We start from the raw sequence: 14,243 nt of genomic DNA, 5'->3' as shown, positions 1-14,243 counted from the left end.
ACCACGTTTGTGACCTGCCCTTGCTGATGTATGACCTCAGCATTCTGATACACGTCATCTGTATCACAATCAGCAAGCTGTTGGGACTGTCCAGAAGGGTCGGGCACCTCAATCTGCCCTGTATCTTTGTCCATTTCACTATACACATTATCAGAGGTCAGATTGAACGGATCAAACTCCTGATTTGCTGAGGGTAACTCTGCAGGGAGGTCACCCTCCACAGAGATGTCTGAGTTACCCATATCACTGATGCTGCTGTTCTCCAGTCCAAAGGGGTCAAAGGGCCCATAGGTCATGGACAACCGGGCTTTCTCCAAGTGACTGGAACTATGAGACTGTCCAGGGTCCAACCCCTGGGGACCGGACGAAGCAGTCTCCCTGTGAGGAATTAAGGGGTCAAACATATACACACAGGAGTCTGGCCTCTGGGTAGATGAGGCTGCGCTACCCCCTTGAGTTCCGTGAAAAGAGGTCTCTGCTGGCTGGCCTGCAGAAGCAAATCCCCGTGACATGTCACCACGAGACAGTTCGTATTGTGTTGCAGCAGACGAAGCTGCTCCTAAGTTTGCCTCATTAAATCTGGCACATTCTGTTGCAAAATCTGCAAAAGGGTCTGATTCTTGAAACGGGTTGACTGCCGATCCTGACAGATTGCTCAGGACAGATGACCTGTTCCCTGCTGGTGTTGGGGAGGGCTGCACCCGGGGAGGAACAGGGGGCAAGTTTGGCAAATTGTTCTCCAGAGGACCTCCAGGAAGGGGAGGTGGGTCAAACATTGGAGGGGGCATGTCAAAGGAGGCAGTTGAAGCTCGATCACCTATTACATCTCCAAACTCAAACTTGCGGTTGAGATCCTTTGGCGTCTCAAATTTCATCAATTCCTCTGGAGAAAGCTGTCGTTCTGGCTTCTTGGGTGGCAAAGTTTGCATCTGCCAGACCTGCTCGTAGATACCACTGTCATCTGTGTTGTCTTCTGGAGTGCTCTCTGTGTCAGTCGGTGACTTGGCTGCAATTGGGTCAAGTGCCTTCACCACGGAGGTGCTGTTTAACGACGGCAAAGGCAAACCCATGTTTGCAAGAGCACTTATTCCATCAGGTTTGGTGTCTGACTGAGGACCAACGGATGGGCTACTATTTCCAGTAAAATATGGGACTTTGGCAGTGTGTCCATCAGCAACTGCGAAACTATCTTCAGTATCAGTGGATTCAGAGGCTGTGACTCCTTCAATTGACACCATGTGCTTTGGTGTCCTTGAGCGTGGTTTAGGGATAGGTTTGACCTTGACTTCACTGCTTGGACTGCTGTCATTGGACCTTGACCCTGTGCTGATCTTGGATAGGCTTTCATTGGACTTCGACCCGGTGCTGGTGAGGGACGTTCGAGACAAGCTTTTCCGTGGTTTGGGTTGTGGCCTCTCTGCAGACTGGGCCTTCTCAAGGTCGCTTAGCTGCACTTTACGAGAACTTGCAGCTCCCTTTGGAGGGAGAGAAGGAGGAACAATTCCTGTCTCTGTGCTGTCTGCAGTCTCTTCTTGAAAGTCGAGGTTCTCATAAGGGTGGTCGGGTGTAGGGCCCATTTTGGATGGTTCTTTCTCCATACTAGCTGGAAGATGTGCCAGAATCCGCTTGATGTGGCCAGCCAAGAAAATTCCCATACGTAGAAGCTTCTGTTCGTCTAGGCCATGGCATTGTGAGACAGTGCGAAACCCGGCCTTCTCAAAAGCACCTGTATACTGACCTAAATGGATTCTGGATAACCAGGAATCAACGCTCTCTGACCCCATCCTCCATTACAACTACAATGGAAAATCAAAAACAAAATATGTTTAATTTATTTATTGGATTGGTTTTTGAAAATGTGGAATATTTTTTTTTTCAGGCTTTTTTGGAATTCAGGTTTATGGGTGAAGGAAAGTGAAGTGCTTGGAGTACACTAGGAAAATTCACTACATACCTGACATACATAATGATTTAACATACAATATTTCAATATCAAGATCAAATAAAATATCACAATTGATCCTCTCCATTTCTTCCTATGATGAAAAACAATGAATGTGTATTATTATAACTAAAAATGTTTGTGTGTAATTTATCATCTCAGTTTGCCATTATCTCTTTCCTGCAAAGTCCACACGTTACAGAGAGTAAATATAATTCACAACTTTATATAAATATAATTTGGATTTGACATCACTCTTTCCTTCAACAGACATGTACTTCAATAAAGCATAACTGCAAATATAATTAATTTTACCAAATTTGTATTTATATGTATTTGTCTTAACATTAACATAATTAATATATTATCAGGAAAATGACAAAAAGACATGGTTGTAAATATTAGAGAATTCAAGATTTGCCATGTTAAGTACACTTTAATAAAAATTTATGAACTATCCATGGTTTATTCATGTAAGAAGTTGTTCATTTTGTTTGCTGTTTCTTCATCAATACAGATGTACAACAACTGGACCATCTAAGAAACAAATACACATGTAGATGAATAAATTGTACTCAACTAAGTCAAAGATTAAAGGTATATTATTAGATCTAGGTTAAATACATGGCATATAATATTAGAACATTTCATTCTAGTGAACAGAATAGTTCCAATCAATCATAGCTTATTTCTGTTATTAAGATTAATTACTCCAGAATGATCAAATAATACTTCAATCCCAATGGTGGTAAACTACATGTAGCAGACAGCACAAGGAGGAACATGAATGTACATGCATATACAACTTAAATAATGAAGCCATCAGGAAATGTGAGAAATGCAGATAAGGTCTTACTCAGTGGGTTACCACGGCATTCATTGATTTATTTACTTGATTAGTGATTTACACCGCACTCAAGAATATTTCACTTATATGACGGCCTACAGCATTACGGTGGGAGGAAATCCGGCAGAGCCTGGAAGAATCACACAATCATCCATGACTGTACGATTGGAGAAGATGCCAGCATGAGCTGAAGATGAACTCACAAACACAGCATTGACGAGAGATTCCTGGGTCACAGTGTCGTGCTGGCATGCTAAACCATGGCATTCAAAATCAGATTTTCATGCCAGGAGACCAGCATTGCTTGCTATTAGAATTTTCTCTGCTGAGGTCTTTATACTTGTCTTAGTATTATCCAAGGTGTAGATTCCTTTAAACATATCTCTCAATGTCTGTTTAGACATATGCGCAGCAGACTCCTTCAAACGAAAGCATCAGTGAGTCAGTGTTCTGACAGCATTTCAATTAACTTCGGGGTTCAAAACCCATTTCCCCCGGGATTTGCTTGGTTTCCTTCCACCATAATGTTGGCCATATCAGTGAAATATTCTTTACTATGGCGTAAAAGACAAATAACAAATCACAAATCAAATAAATAAATAAAGGAAAACCCATATTTACATCAACAATATGTCAAATAAGTCAACAATAACATACATGTATGTGTATGTTAACTTTTACCTATTCCATCACTTAATTGCAGAGCAATCTTATAATTCTGGTTGCATTCTCTTTTGACAGAGACAAATGACTGCAAATTATGGAATCACTTCCACAGTATGTGACATTGTCATACAAGGATTCTGACAACACGTTGATTTAAAATGAATTAGGTCAATGGGTTCTGTAAGACATGTGTCATCATACAAGAATGACTAACAAGCAGCATCTCATGCGGAGCCCAGTTTCCGCAGCTTGTCATCACTCAAGGCATCTTTCACAATAATGCTAGAAATGATCCGTGATGTCATCAGAGTCCCCATTCACCTTTTATCCTTTTTCAATGCTTTTCGCTATGCTTCCAATGAAATCGATTAAACTCGTAATTTTCTAACAATTTCGATAAAACGATTTCTTTGTGTCAGTGTGACGTCTGTTTGACAGACAGATCCCAGACGCACAGAGCTAGGCATTACATACGTGTCTACTCCCGTTTCACTCCGACACTCGACTGCCAGCATCCAAACAACGACCAGTCGCCTCTATACACTTCCTCAAAACTGTTTCCCCTGCGTAGTAATCCAACGCCGGTGATGACAGGCCTCTAAACTAGCATAGACACATCCTCCGAGAGCAACAGCATACTCAATTTCAGATAACAATAATTACATTTTGAAAAATCGAGTGTTGTCTTCTCACACATTGTATGTTACTTCCGCCTAGGAACTCTTCACGGTGGAGGTACATTTTCCATGCAGTGAATCATCGAGCTACTTTGATTGGCTGAATGGAATGTTGCAAAGATTCGACAGCTGTCAATCACAGGCTCTGATGACAAAACCATCTCAAAGTCAGGAATGTTTTTGATCGTGCATTTTCGGCTAATGTTCGCTGCAAGCTGAATTGTAGGTGATTATGCAATTATGCAAAAATAGGCTACATACTGGGTAGCCTATTTTCTACAATGATTAAATTTGAACAAAAATTTTATTCACGAAATATGTATTGTTGGGAGCTAGTTTCACTCTTCAGTACTCCAGTGCTCCGAATTTCATGAGTACTGTGATAAATGGATTAGAGTATAAGGGCTGGAGTTATTAAGCATGTAAGGGGGCTACTCTGGAAAAAGAGTAACTTAGTTTATGACCCAGATTCAAATATGAAATTTAAAATTCTGACATATATGTAAGTTTCAACAAAAATAACCAAATAAATAAATAAAAATAAAAATTATTAATATTTATATTTTTGAATTTAAGGTGTTTGGAATCCAATTTACTAAATTGAGTTCATCTGCATGCATATTTCTGTTCATCCTGTCTGCATGCTTTATTTTGCATATTGTGTTAATAAATGTTTTAATATATTGTCATTTAGGACACCTGTGCATTGCAATTACTTATAGTTGGAGATAATTAGAAAGGTTTCCTGTCGTGACATTATTTTGATATGTGAATTATTTATTTATTTATTTGTATGGTTTTTTACACGTAAAAAAAATCGTCATGGCAGAAACTATATTGTCGGCATGCAGGAGTTCAAAACCAACGGATAGCACTGATGGACTTCACCCTTTTACCCATGCATTTTCCTCTTTGCTGCCAGGTAAAGATTATTTTGTTTTTTAATTTTACCACAAAGTGAGTAAAGCAGTGTTGAAGTGGTGCGAATCGTAATATCGACTCATCACATGGAAATGGGATACCGTATATTTCATTAAACAACTAGGTGAGATGGTATGGAGGGGTTTTGGCCCATTGCTGATGCAGCAAATCAATCCAAAATATTTTTCTACAGTTTTTATTTTCACTATTTGAAAACATATACTATCTGAGTATAGAGGTAAAATGTCCCAGTGTTCATTTTGGTCAATTTGGAGCCCTGGTTGAATGATGGAAGGAGTTGTGACCCAGAAAATAATTTGTCTCTTAGTACTTCTAACCTTTGTGCATAAGATCTTTTTGGGGAATGACTTCCTTCATGTTTAAAGCAAAAAAATTGTCTTTGTTTTAGTAGAACTCTCTGATGCAGTGATGCTGGGAATTAAGCTCTCTCATTTGTTGATTTGGTTGAGTGATGTGATCGGTGTTTTTACGTCGTACTCAAGAATATTTCACTTCTACGACAGCGGCCAGCATTATGGTGGGTGGAAACTGGGCAGAACCCGGGGAAACCCATGACCATCTGCAGGTTGCTGTCAGACCTTTTCAAGTACACCCGGGGAGGATGCCAGCACCAATTGCTGTTGCAGCTGTAGTGTAGTGATTTACGACCACATCCTCACTCTCCCAAGTCTCGCGAGTTCGAGTCTGGGGAGGAAAGCTCTGTATTTTTTTTCTTTTTTGTATTAAATAAACGGATAATTCAAAACATAGTCAGACAAATTAATTCAATTTTTTTTTTTACATTGTTTTAAAAAGTACACTGGTCACAAATGCATACCCTAATTATTCAACCTTTCTAACCACAAGTGCAACCAATATTTTCATACAATCTGAGAAAACTATGAAGTAGAGTCCACTGAAAGTACTCGTTATTTATTTATTTATTTGATTGGTGTTTTACGCCGTACTCAAGAATATTTCATTCATACGACGGCTGCCAGTATTATGGGGGGTGGAAACCGGGCAGAGCCCGGGGGAAACCCACGACCATCCGCAGATTGCTGAAAACCTTCCCACGTACAGCCGGAGAGGAAGCCAGCATGAGCTGGACTTGAACTCACAGCGACCACATTGGTGAGAGACTCTTGGGTCATTACGCTGCGCTAGCACGCTAACCAACTGAGCCACGAAGGCCCAGATAGTACTCATGTGGTTGAGAGGTTAAAGATATACAGTACACATAAATGCCCACTTGTCTGATGACCCAGTTTTCAATATCCTGTCAGCCGATGACCGACAAATAAGGTAGACATACTCCATTTCAGTGAGGGGGCAGATTCCTGCCTTACATGTTTTGACACTTGTGACTTCACCAGCTTCAATTTTTCTTAACTAAGCAGTTGTTCCCGGACAACTTCAAGTTTTTCATTATTGAACTTATTCAATAGTTTGGTGTTTTACATCTTACTCAAGAATATTTCATTTGTATGACATCAGTCAGTATTATGGGAGAGAAAACCTGGTAGAGCCCCGGGGAAACCCAAAACCTTCCACCGTTCGCTGACAGACCTTCCCATGTAAGTTGAGAAAGGAAGCCAGCATGAGCTGGACTTCAACACACAGTGACCGCATGGGTGAGAGGCTAGTTTTTGGATGGAGTTTTTGTCTAAAATCATCAAGGCCAAATTTCACCTAATCAACTATTGACCTAAAATGAGAGATAGCATGAACCATTGCCACTGAAGGGACACCACCATTTGAGCTGTTATCACTATTTTGATGTTGTGAAAACCACAGTGTTCAAAGAATTAGGCACTCGTACAACTGCAAGGGGGGGGGGGGGGGGGGAGGAAGGAGACATGAGTGCAACAATAAAACCTTCATAACTCTTCGTCTTCACCACTTAGGAAACCTTGCATGACAAACTCCAACTCACAGGCAGGATATAACACATCTGGTTTTCTTTCTGCACTTTATTTTGTCAGACTGTACAGTGAATTGTAAGGTGAGTTTAGGCAATGAACTCGTAAGGTATTGGCTGAATGACAGTTGGTTTGTTGTAGCGTGTTCTCACGAAATGGCCCTTCCTTGGTTGTGCAGGCTGAAAAGTAAAATTTTCAAAAAATTACTCTTTACTGCAAAACTTCAACATTTTCGACCTATAAGTCACTTTTTTCAGTGGAATTTATACATACAGTTACACTGATAATGATGCTAAAATGCTTTGCTTGTGTCAGTAAAGGTCCAAACTTAATAAACCTATACAAATTATTTCTCTATACACCATAGTTCTCTCAGAGTGTTTCGTAATATTGGTCACAGAAGTAGCTGAAAAGGTTGAAGGTAGATTCATATTCAGTATCGTAGCCAAATATATGTTCAGCCAAATGTTTAAATCATACTTATTAACACACCAAGGACAAATAATTTAACATTTGGGCTGGGAGTTTCAGAGTCCCAGCTCCAAATTTTGATCCAAGGGGTATTACTCTTCACATGTTCTCTGCACCATTTTCAAAGTACAAGTGCATGTATTACTGTTACAGGCAGTGGACTTCACAGGTATTTCTGTCATTAAGTTCAAGAAAGTTGTTAAAGATTGTTGACTTTGCCAGAATGCCATATTTTTTCTTTTTCTTTTCTTGCTCAGATTCAACCTTAGTTGATCCCAGTTTTAACACGGAACACTGACTTTTACAAGATTTGATTGGAGCATTGAGTGAGGAAGAACGAAGACATAGGCAGAGAGGAAACCTTAGAGGCTACGAGGTAACTCGTCTCAAGAGAGAGAGAGAGGCTGACAGGAAACCAGAGAGACGCTCAGAGGAAACCAGACAAAGGTTCAGAGAACAACACGGAGTGATTGATGAAACTAGAGAAGAGGTTCGGAGAAAACCAGACAAAGATTCAGAGACGATCAAGAGGTTCAGTTGAATTCAGACAGAAGTTCACTGAAAATCAGAGAGAGGCTCAGACGAAACCAGAGAGAGGCTCAGTTGAATCCAGAGAGAGGCTCAGATGAAACCAGTTGAATCCAGAGAGATCAGAGAAAAATCAGACACATGCTCAGGGGGAACCAGAGCGAGGCTCAGAGAAAGCATCACAACTTGAAAAGAATGCAATTAAGCCTACTGCTGCAAAGCAGTCACAAACTGACCTTGTGTCCTTAATACCCTAACCTCATGATAAATTGACCAAAGCTGTTATGTTTGCAATAACGGATCATTACACACACCTGTCTCTTGCAGTTCACAGAGATCCCCTTCTCACTGGCTTCACGCTTCTTATCCTCGTTCTCTTTCACCCTCCTCAAGAAATCCAGACGGCAGTTGGAGTGCTTCACATGCTCAATTCTCACATTGATACGTTTGGCGATGATACGATTCCTGAAAAATGTTTCATTTATTTATTTCTTTGATTGTTGTTTAAGGTCACACTCAATAATTTTTTTACTTAAACCCAGGACGAGGTATAATGTTTGAGGATGTGGGAAAGAGGGCTTGGGGCAAAACATCAAAATTACAAATAAACTTTCTAAGGTGTGATATACAGGTATGCAAACCGCCTTGGTGAAAGGCAATTGATCTTTAATGAATCTTTAACAGTGACATCCCAAACCCTGGATTGAACCTACACACGGAAAGTCAACTGTCTTAACCATGACCTATTTGAGTGGAGTTTATCAGGCGTAATAGGGCTCCCTCCCTTGTGGTCACTCTCCTGTTTAAAAGGTGCATTTTTAGAAGTAAGCTGTGCTTAGCTGGGATCTCAGAAAATGGCTAGTGGCAAGTTTCGAAACAAAGCGACATAAGCTAGCTTTAAGGCATATTTTAATTTTTAAAACTTATTTGGAAAGCCCAGGAAAAATGTTATGTGTTTTTTAAAATCCATTTACAGGTAATTTAAAATCCCTGTCCTAATTAAATACAATGGAAAATTTCAGTAAACTCTTGAGCTGAAAACAACTTCATTTACGATCTCTTGACATTTCGATGACTCTCAAAGGTTGATATCATGTTTTTATTACATTCTGTCGCCTAGAAAATAGTTGCCAACCTACATACTACATGCTGTGATAGGGTGATCTCCCAATCTCGCCATAGTCGCTGTTGTTTAACACAGGAGTTAATTCAGAGCAGGTCTATTGTCATGGTAACACATACTAAAGTGATATGTTGCCACAACACTTCAGCCTGTCGCAAATTTACATATGCTTTTTGGTACTGGCCCCAGCTACCCCACCAAATGCAACAACAGCTCAAAAAGTTAACCTTCTTGTCACTCACCTGAAAACATTTTGAAAATTTTGAAAACAAACTCTGAAATACTAGTAACTGAAATTCTAAGCCAAAAATACCAGATAGTTTACAGAAAACACTGAACTGACCTGTACTTAAACCCTTATGCTGAGAATCATTACGACAGTGTAGTAGCAAGATTGCCATTTATAAATGTCTAAGGCGTGACTGCAGTCCACTTAAAAGAGGCTATACTGGAGACTGTTGGCAGAAAATTCATATCAAATCATATTCTCTGTATAGTTAAATAGGACAACTGTTTATCATAAAGCACAATACAAACAATACAGGAATAAAAAACCTACCCAACCGTCTTGTTCACAATGACACCGACAGCATGCTGGGTAACGTTGAAAATTCGGCCTGTCTTGCCATGGTAGAACTTGTAGGGCATGCCTTTCTGTACAGCCCCATCGCCCTGGAATTACACAGGTTCAATACGGTAGAAGTTTACATTTCACGTACATACAGTTTTTTCATTTCAGTTCCATGTCCCCCCCCCCCCACACCACCACACAGTACAATTTGTCACATTCTACAAATCATGTGACAGGGCTTAACTGTCTTATTTCCATCTGACAAATCCATGAAACAAAGCATGTGAAATCGGCTGTTTAATACCATACTCAAGAATTTGTCAAATAACTGACAGCCGTCAGGTTTAATCATCCTGTGGATGAAAACAAAGTAAATCAGCGCTAGATACCCAACCCATTTTTGCCAAAGAGATGCATTGCCCACAACAACAACAGACTTAGGGTCTCAGCATTTACTTCCAGTTACATTCAAATTTTAATTTGAATGGTGTTTTAGGCCATACTCAAGAATATTTCACTTATATGACGACGGCCAGCATTATGGTGGGAGAAATCCAGGAAAACCCACCACCATCCACAGGTTGCTGGCAGACCTTACCACTTACGGCCTGAGAGGAAGCTAGCATGAGCTTGACTTCAACTCACAGCGACCGCATTGGTGAGAGGCTCCTTACAGCTTAAAATAAATAACTACAAATTCACAACAGCTTCAAAATATCATACAAATAAGGATAGTTTCATGTAATCTTGCATTCACACCACCTTGTTAGGTGAATGATTTATTTATTGTTTTGATTAATGTTTTACCCCTACTCGAGAATTTTTCACTTATACGACGGCGGTCAGTATTATGGTGGGAGGAAACTATTCAGTGAAGATTTGATCAATTCACTTAGTGAGTTGCTTGTTGGCCCTAAAAATGCGCCTTTGAGTACAGAACTAATAAATGAAAATTCTTGTATCTCATATTACAATTTGTGATCTTCCTTGTATTGAAGAATAAAGAGAAGCACCTTTTCACATGATTCACTTACTGCAAAACACATATGAAACTGTTTCAGTGGCTACCCCATTAATAAACGTCCTGGTGTAAATAATTGCACAGTTAACTTTATAAGAAATTTTATTCGCATCACTTTGTCTTTAGTTGTATCTTTTGGCCTTACCTTAATGTCAACAATGTCACCTCGGCGATACACTTTCATGTATTTGGAGAGTGGGATGACCCCACTTCTTCGAAACTTCTTCGAAAACATGTACCGTGTACCACGGCGGTAACCCTTTGGATTCGTCATCTTGGCTCACTGAAAAACCAGAAATATAATTATGAATTGATATCCTCCATTTAAGTACAACCGTAATCATATCATACTCTGAGTCCCATGCAAAGAACATGATAATCACACAGCTGTTCAAAAACTAAAGCTATCAGACCTGATCAACATTTCCAGGACTATCAATGTAAATGTCATGGTTTTTCTACATTCTGTTGTTTAGAAATATTTGTTACTGTCGCAGCATAATGTACAGACTTCATTACAAGATGTTCCATTTCTCACACTTCAACACAGCCTGCCAGACCCATTGTCACTCTGCAGCACTGCTGCTGCTCCTAAGGGAGGTAATTCAGTGGAAGCCAAGAGTCATTCAGAAAAGGCCTACTGTTACCATTGAACTTCTATGATTACGAACATTTTCCTTCACCGCATCATGGGAAAGTGTCCAGGTCAACTGTTCACTTGCAAGACAATTCTGGAAGATTAGAAGGCCTGTAGGCTCAGTAGAGATACCTGGTTGCTGAGTTGGGCGACCCTCATCCGAGCAATGCAGTTGCAGGAGTTACAGAGGGAAACAGCCACAAACATGTCAGATTTACTTGAAGGAATACTTTCTGCCTTTTACACATGTATTAAAACTTTCCTGGCATCAATATGGATTACCAAACGTGAACCAAACTAAAGAGACATATCACCGAGGGCAACACAATGGGGTGATGCCATATTTCCTAATCCCGTAAGGTGGCGCTAGTGTGCAGCAGGACCTTGACCTATTGTTACGTCAAACATTATTACTGTGCACCATCTACAATGTCACAATGTACAAGTTCCAACTGTAATGTTGTTTTGTCTTTATTATGAGGTCATGATCACGACCTGAAGAACAAACGTTTGACATCAATAAAATGGCGCCAAGGTCCTACTGCATTTGACATGTCCCCATTGTACTGCTCTTTTAAATGTCATCTACATATACATGTTGTTAAGACTTCCAGATGTCTACAGACAAGTATCTGAATGTTTGGTTTTACACACAGACTCAGATCGACCATTCACTCAAGGCACTATACTTACAAACATGACGGAAGACTGATTTTTTGACAGGTTTACCTCCCCTTGCCGTGTAGATGACGGGAGATGTTCAGAGAACTTTAAATGTCAGATAAGTTCTGCAGACTATTATGTAATTTCGTCCATCTGTATGGACTAGTTCCAAATATGTGAAAAAGCTGCAAATCTATATGAAATTTAATCTCAGATTGTTCTGACGTTAGGTTTGGCAAGATTTCGTTCAGCCACGTCGGCACTAAACCAACGTCAGCACGCGCTCCATTTAAAAACCTGATGCAGTTGCCGTGGTAAGTTGTCACAGCATTTGAGAAGAAAAAATTACCTATTAAATTCCTCTCCATGGCCTTAAGTTTGCAAAACTTACATGCCTTATCTTTTTGTGTGTCAATTAATGAGATCATCACTGAAGTAGTCATTTAAGACTGGTTGCATTATCTTGTCTTGTTAAGTTGCTTTCCGTATCTTTTGATGCACGATTCCGAGATTTTAGTACACCCGACTGGACATGACAGCACAAAGTTATTTTGACGAGTGAGAAGGAAATATTTCTGTGGATTTCAACAATACTTCGACTTGGGAACGGCTTTACACTTGCAGGAGTTGTAATAAGGGTCATATTCTCTTTAAAGCACACCAGAATTTGGCGTGTTTCGCAGTATTTGAGTGATTTGACGGCCAACTTCATTCTGCAAAGTGCCTTACGGAATGGACCTACTGTGCTCCTGAATTCAACGATTAAACATTGAGGCAGGTAAATATCAGAAATTTTTGAAAATTGACCTCAACCTTTAATTTAACTGAACTAGAAAGTGACCCACAAGACACAAGTATAACAAGTCATACTTTTCAGAACTAAATCAGTGAGGGATTTTCAAATTTCATAGTTTCTTTTCTCCGCATTCTATGTATCATTAGCTAATTAGAATCGCTGTATTTATCTGTACGCCATCTGAGAACACAGCGCTTCATAAAGAATGCTGTATGATATATAGAATTTACAACAACAACAACATGTGCCTGGCGAGATTCACACGTTTTCTAGCTAAATCTTAAGTGACTGGTATTACGAATCTGTCCAAGAAATGTAATGTCTGACGACACCGAAGCTTTTATGATCCATATAATTATTGACTGCTTCACCTCTCAGAGCCAAACATGTAATCAATGCTTCGATTTAATTGCATTTTTGCACAGTGATCTTTTCCGCACCTTTCAGCAATGGCCGACGGATAGAAAAGAACACATGGCTGTTTAGACGACTCGTACATTTTCACAAAACATATTATTTTAGTGCAAAACCTTTTTTTAAATCTAAATGTTGAAAACGCAATTAAAACAGCTCGGAAAATGTAATTAAGCGGTCATCAAGCTACGCAAAATTTACATATTTTGGTTGTCTTCTAAACCCGGAAATCTCCAGATAGACTGGTTTCCCAACAATTTATTTTCGGAAACCTTATTTCTCTTTTCGGAAACCATGTAGTTCTACATTGCTGGTATAAGAACTGGACCGTGTTCACCACAGTGATCAAAATGGCCACACCTTCTTCTGCTAAAATTTGGAAACGGAAGTCACTTTGAACAAAAATTCAAGCTTGCATATTAAATACATGCTTATATTTCATAATTTACTAACAAAACGTAACTTTTAGTACAGATTAAAAATATACCCAAGTAAACCATCGAGGTAGAATAGTAGAATAGTTTACCTCCATGATTAAACTTCAAAGGTATCACACAATAAAATTTTTAGTTTGTCCCGAAATCCTTCAATTCGTTGTCGGTGCAAAGATAGAATAACACTCGTCTATGCTGAAAATTACATGTCTCAGTCTGACTTTCAAGAATTTTGTATGTTTGTCAGATTTCCGTGTTAATTTTGACCAAATAAGTTAATGTTTTAACTGATTTACATACGGCCTAAAGCTTAAAACACACTATTTTCAAAGATTTAAAATATGCTGTTTACAAAATTTTAAAGTGAAAATGATTTCCAACACCTTAAGAATGATTTATGAACTTTTAAACGGGAGTTGCAAAACCTTGAAAATATTTTCAAGCTTTCGAACGGAGAAAGTGCACAATATGGCACCTAGTATGCATCTAGATGTTAACACCATGTTAAACTTTAACAAAACAAGGACAAACAAAAATGTTTCAATCACAACGTAAACTTTAGGGTGTAAGAAAACTAGAAACACTGGAAAAAGCAAAGATCAGCAGCAAC

The 14,243-nt window shown here is 39.4% G+C and overlaps 1 protein-coding gene across 1 annotated transcript; it reads right to left on the bottom strand.

Moving 5' to 3' along the window:
• Positions 1–7,011: 7,011 nt before the first annotated feature.
• On the bottom strand, positions 7,012–10,997 carry LOC135473853 (large ribosomal subunit protein eL21-like). Its single transcript, XM_064753773.1, has 4 exons — positions 10,835–10,997; positions 9,657–9,769; positions 8,289–8,439; positions 7,012–7,154 (listed from the first exon to the last, which is right to left on the bottom strand). The coding sequence occupies exons 1-4, from the start codon at positions 10,961–10,963 to the stop codon at positions 7,065–7,067; spliced, it is 483 nt and encodes a 160-aa protein (XP_064609843.1). The 5' UTR covers positions 10,964–10,997; the 3' UTR covers positions 7,012–7,064.
• Positions 10,998–14,243: the final 3,246 nt, after the last annotated feature.

Source organism: Liolophura sinensis, chromosome 8 (genome assembly GCF_032854445.1).
Source record: "Liolophura sinensis isolate JHLJ2023 chromosome 8, CUHK_Ljap_v2, whole genome shotgun sequence".
NCBI classification, from domain to species: Eukaryota; Metazoa; Mollusca; class Polyplacophora; order Chitonida; family Chitonidae; genus Liolophura; species Liolophura sinensis.
Note: the sequence above shows the minus strand (reverse complement) of the source record. Positions and strands in the feature narration are given on the sequence as shown.

What these genes read in the sequence shown, in the direction of transcription:
- LOC135473853 (XM_064753773.1), bottom strand. Translation starts at nt 10,963, where the DNA reads ATGACGAATCCAAAGGGTTACCGCCGTGGTACACGGTACATGTTTTCG. An exon ending in ATTGTGAACAAGACGGTTGG is followed by an intron (nt 8,440 to 9,656) that starts GTAGGTTTTTTA and finishes AACATTTTTCAG; the next exon opens with GAATCGTATCATCGCCAAAC. An exon ending in CTGTGAACTGCAAGAGACAG is followed by an intron (nt 7,155 to 8,288) that starts GTGTGTGTAATG and finishes TTTACTTTTCAG; the next exon opens with CCTGCACAACCAAGGAAGGG.